Source organism: Malurus melanocephalus, unplaced genomic scaffold, assembly GCF_030028575.1.
Source record: "Malurus melanocephalus ecotype Western Australia unplaced genomic scaffold, MMel_1.1 scaffold_231, whole genome shotgun sequence".
Lineage (NCBI taxonomy): Eukaryota > Metazoa > Chordata > Aves > Passeriformes > Maluridae > Malurus > Malurus melanocephalus.
In genome coordinates this window covers 335,215-339,097 of record NW_026623463.1, presented here as the reverse complement: position 1 = coordinate 339,097, position 3,883 = coordinate 335,215, and the positions used below count along the sequence as shown (strand labels likewise).

General features: G+C 53.6%; 1 protein-coding gene across 7 annotated transcripts in view; it reads left to right on the top strand.

Moving 5' to 3' along the window:
* TSC22D1 (TSC22 domain family member 1) overlaps nucleotides 1–3,437 on the top strand; it is a 91,964-nt gene extending 88,527 nt beyond the window's left edge. For 2 of the 7 annotated variants that reach the window (XM_057374730.1, XM_057374729.1), the window contains 2 exons: nucleotides 961–1,012; nucleotides 2,011–3,437. In XM_057374730.1, coding sequence (XP_057230713.1) covers nucleotides 961–1,012; nucleotides 2,011–2,268 — 310 coding nt within the window. In that variant the 3' untranslated portion in view covers nucleotides 2,269–3,437. Of the gene's footprint in view, nucleotides 1–235; nucleotides 538–960; nucleotides 1,013–2,010 lie in introns of those variants that run through there. The other 5 variants (XM_057374735.1, XM_057374733.1, XM_057374732.1 and 2 more) reach the window with 4 other exon arrangements.
* Nucleotides 3,438–3,883: the final 446 nt, after the last annotated feature.

Below are 3,883 nucleotides of genomic sequence, written 5' to 3'. Positions count from 1 at the left end.
GTTTCGACACCCTGCGTGCCGGGGTTCGGGGATGCGGGGGGACAGAGTCTCCCTCCCTCGGCCGCTTCCCCCACGCGTGCGGGACCGTCCCGCGTGGGCGCCGCCTGGCCCGGCGGAGCGCGGGGGGAGCCGCGCTAATGAGATGCGCGGGGCGGGGCGGGGCCCGGGCAGCACAGCCAATAGCAAGGGGCGCCGGCGCATAAATGATGGGGGGGGCCGGGATGCCCGGGTTTTGTGCTGCGCGGCGGAGCGCTGACCCCGCTCGGAGCCGGCCGAGCGCAGCCCCGCAGGGTCCCGCAGGGTCCCGGCCCCGCCTCGCCCGGCGGAACGGCCCCGCACGCACGCACGCCTCCGGGAGGAGCGAGACCTGATTTTTTTTTTTTTTCCGGCGAGCGTTTTTGGCCACGGTTGCATGAATGCCCAATGTTGTAGACCGGTGGCAATGGATCTAGGAGTTTATCAACTAAGACACTTCTCGATTTCGTTCTTATCGTCTTTGCTGGGTACCGACAACTCATCTCTGAGGCTCGACAGTAGGTAAATAAGTGTTGTGTCTGACCGGCTCTGCCGGCGCGGCGGTAGCTGGGGCAGGTGAGCGCCGGGCTGGCTCCTTTGTCCGGGGGAGCCGCAGCGGCGGCACTGGGCGCCCGCCTTTCCCYCTGGAGGTGCTGCCCTCCCCGGCGCCAATCGCTTCTGCCGCAGCCTGCGATTGAGCTCCGTCTTTGTGGTCCGTCGGGGGTCAAAATGTCGGGATATGTGGTCGGGCTGCGGGCGGGGGACTCGGTGCGGCTTCACAGGTTGCTTTGGTGCATTGGAGCATCCTGGTGAGGCGGCGGCAGGGCAGCGTGAGGATGACTTTCTCAGCCAACTGGCTACCAATTCTCGCTACCAAGTCTCTGGTCTCTTAAATAATTCAACCGCAGCTAATGTTTTTTTTTTTTTCTTCCTTTTCTCTTGCAGCTCCTCTGGTGCAAGCGTAGTAGCTATCGACAACAAAATCGAGCAAGCGATGGTACGTACCAATGGGGGTATAAAACCTTATTCGTGTTTTAAGCAGTAAACAATATGGGGATGCGGCAGCGATGGTTAACCCATGCGGGGACGGGTTTCGGTAGCGGAGCCGGGGACGGAAGGGGAGGTACGGGTTTGGTTTCGGGAGCTGTTTTTATATATTTTTATTTATAATTGATCAAAGGCTTCCTGCGGGGAGGAATGCGCACGTTAGTGTATTGATGCCGGGGAGGGAATGACGGCATTACTCTTGGCTCCTGCGTCCCCAAACGATTGATTCCGGCTTCATGCAGCGGCGGAGGGGCGCTGCTGGGCTGCAAGCGAAGTGTGTTTGTGGGGTTCTACACTCCCAAAGAAGGGGTGTTTTTGAGTACTTTTCTTTTTCCTCTTCTTTTGTGGGGGGATTTTTTTTTTTTTTTACTCTTTCCCCCAAGCGCAGGCGAGCGCAAACCTAACGAGCGCATCCCCCGCGGGCTGCAGCCAGGRCATCCCCGCCGCTGCGCCCTTCTCCCCGCGGGCAGCACGGGCGCCGGGTACCCGGAGCCGGCGGCTTCACCTCGGGGGCCGCCGCGGCCGCTGCCCCGGCCCCCGCCCGGCGCGGTGCCGGGGGCCCGGCCGCCCTTTGTTACTGGAGCGGTGCCTGGAGCCGCTCTCCCGGGAGCCTCTCCGGCTGTTGCTAGGCAAACTCCGAGCCTTTAACTCCCGGCTATAAATAACTCGCCCGCCCATTGGCCGCGCCGCGCTCTGACGTCACCCGCGGCAGCGCGCGGACGGCGGGAGGGAGGGAAATGCGGCAACCTGCGCCCAGAACTGGCTGCAGCCGGCGCGCGCGGGGGCGGGGCTTGGGCCCAGGGGGCGGGGCCTGGCGCGGGGGCGGGGCCGCTGTCCAGCACGGGCCGCACGTGAGTGTCGGGCCCGGCGGCAGCGGCGGTGACAGCCCGGCTCCGGCACGGGGGACCTGCTGCTCTCCTAACGCACACTCTCTCTTACACGTTTCAGGATCTGGTAAAGAGTCACTTGATGTACGCAGTAAGGGAGGAAGTGGAGGTCCTCAAAGAGCAAATCAAAGAGCTGATAGAGAAGAACTCGCAGCTGGAGCAAGAAAACACTCTGCTAAAAACACTTGCCAGCCCAGAGCAGCTTGCCCAGTTCCAAGCACAGCTGCAGACTGGTTCTCCGCCTTCCTCTTCCCAGTCACAAGGGACAGCACAGCAGCCCGCTCAGCCGGCATCACAGGGCTCAGGGCCTTCAGCATAGCTCAAGATGTCATCGCCGTCATAATTGCTGGCCTCTGGACTGCCCAGAGCGAGGAGGACTAGCGGGAATCCGCCACGGCCACCCTTCATCCATTTCAATGCACATTGCAACCCAGACTGAGGACTCCATGCCTTGCACACATCAGGAGAGGCTTCTCCCCCTTGTATTACACACTCATCTGTCTCTCTCTACTCTCCCTTACCTGTTTGGCTTGAAGGAGTCTTTGTTCTTAGGTTGGTTGAATAAAATAAACTACTTCCAGAGAATTAGCACAAGTACACTGGGGACTTGAGCAGCTTCYGCAGATGGCTGAGAAACGAAGCTGCATGCCTGAAAATTTTTGGTTTGTTTTAAATCTTCCACTCATCCAGTGATACAACTGATAAAAGTGCTTTTCGAGCTTGGAAACGTGAAGAAATAGACTGGAGTAAAAAGTGATGGCTCAATCCCCTGTAGTGCATTGGGGTTCCAAAGTGTGGACTGGTGCATAGGATSTAAGAGGAAGAGGGAGAAAGGTAATCTCAGTGTTTAACACTTAATTGTCACCTGAAACCTTAAGTGCAAATATTTGCACCTATTTCTGAAGCAGTGGACAGGTGCATAAAGCTGTATTATATATAGAAAACAGGTAGGTGACAATACAGTTGTTGAGTCATAGGATAATTACAATGAAGGTTATTTGCCTACTGTATATTTGTGTATTTAGTGTAATTACTTTGTAAAATAGAAACCTGTAACTATTTAGGTTGTACAGATTGAAGTTTAGTTGTTTCATTGGCTGATCTGAAGAAGTTTGAAAAGTTTTTTTTTATGCTACATAAATAAGAATGCACCTACGCAACTGTTCAGAATTTGGCAGATTTATGCTGTTTGTGTAACTTCTGAAGTTCCCTGGCTGCTGATTATCTTGAAGTAAATCATTGTTCATTGTAGTTTGGTTCAAGATGGGAAAAACCACTCCAAAAATCATCAAGCCCTGCTAGCAAAGAATTGAAGAAAAAAAGATTGGATTTTCCAGTATGAATTTTTTTGCATATGATCTGTATAGTAGTATGCATATGTTTTTGTGCATGTTCTCTACAGTTGTAACACGTCAATGTATTTAACTGTTGCACTTGTCAACTTTCAATAAAGCATACAATGTTGATAAATCACTTTGTATATTGTACTGGTGTTAACTGCAGCTGCTTTTACGATGTAGCAATGCAGTTGCATGGGTACATGGATATAGTGAGGTGAGGAAGTCTAAGTCTGGCTGCAAGATCCTGCCTGTTGGCTTTAGAGCTCTAGTTTCAGCTAAAAATGCAGCTCCTGCTTTCCACAACTCGTAAAAACATGTGAATACTGAAGTTAAACGAAGAAGTGGGGAGTAAGGCACTTGACTAAGCGAAACTGCTGGGTTTGGTCCAGTCATTTATGGTCAGGACTGTAGGGCCACAGATATCTGTTGTGTATGARTATGTAAGTTGTTCCCTCTGGCAAACTGTGCCCTTGACTGTGCACTGGTCATTCCATGCTGACAGCTGCTCCTGCCCTTAAATCAGGTGACAAAAGGAGTGAGCAGTGCAACTTCCCCACCAGATTAGCCCGCATYACAGTATTCATTCTGCCTTCT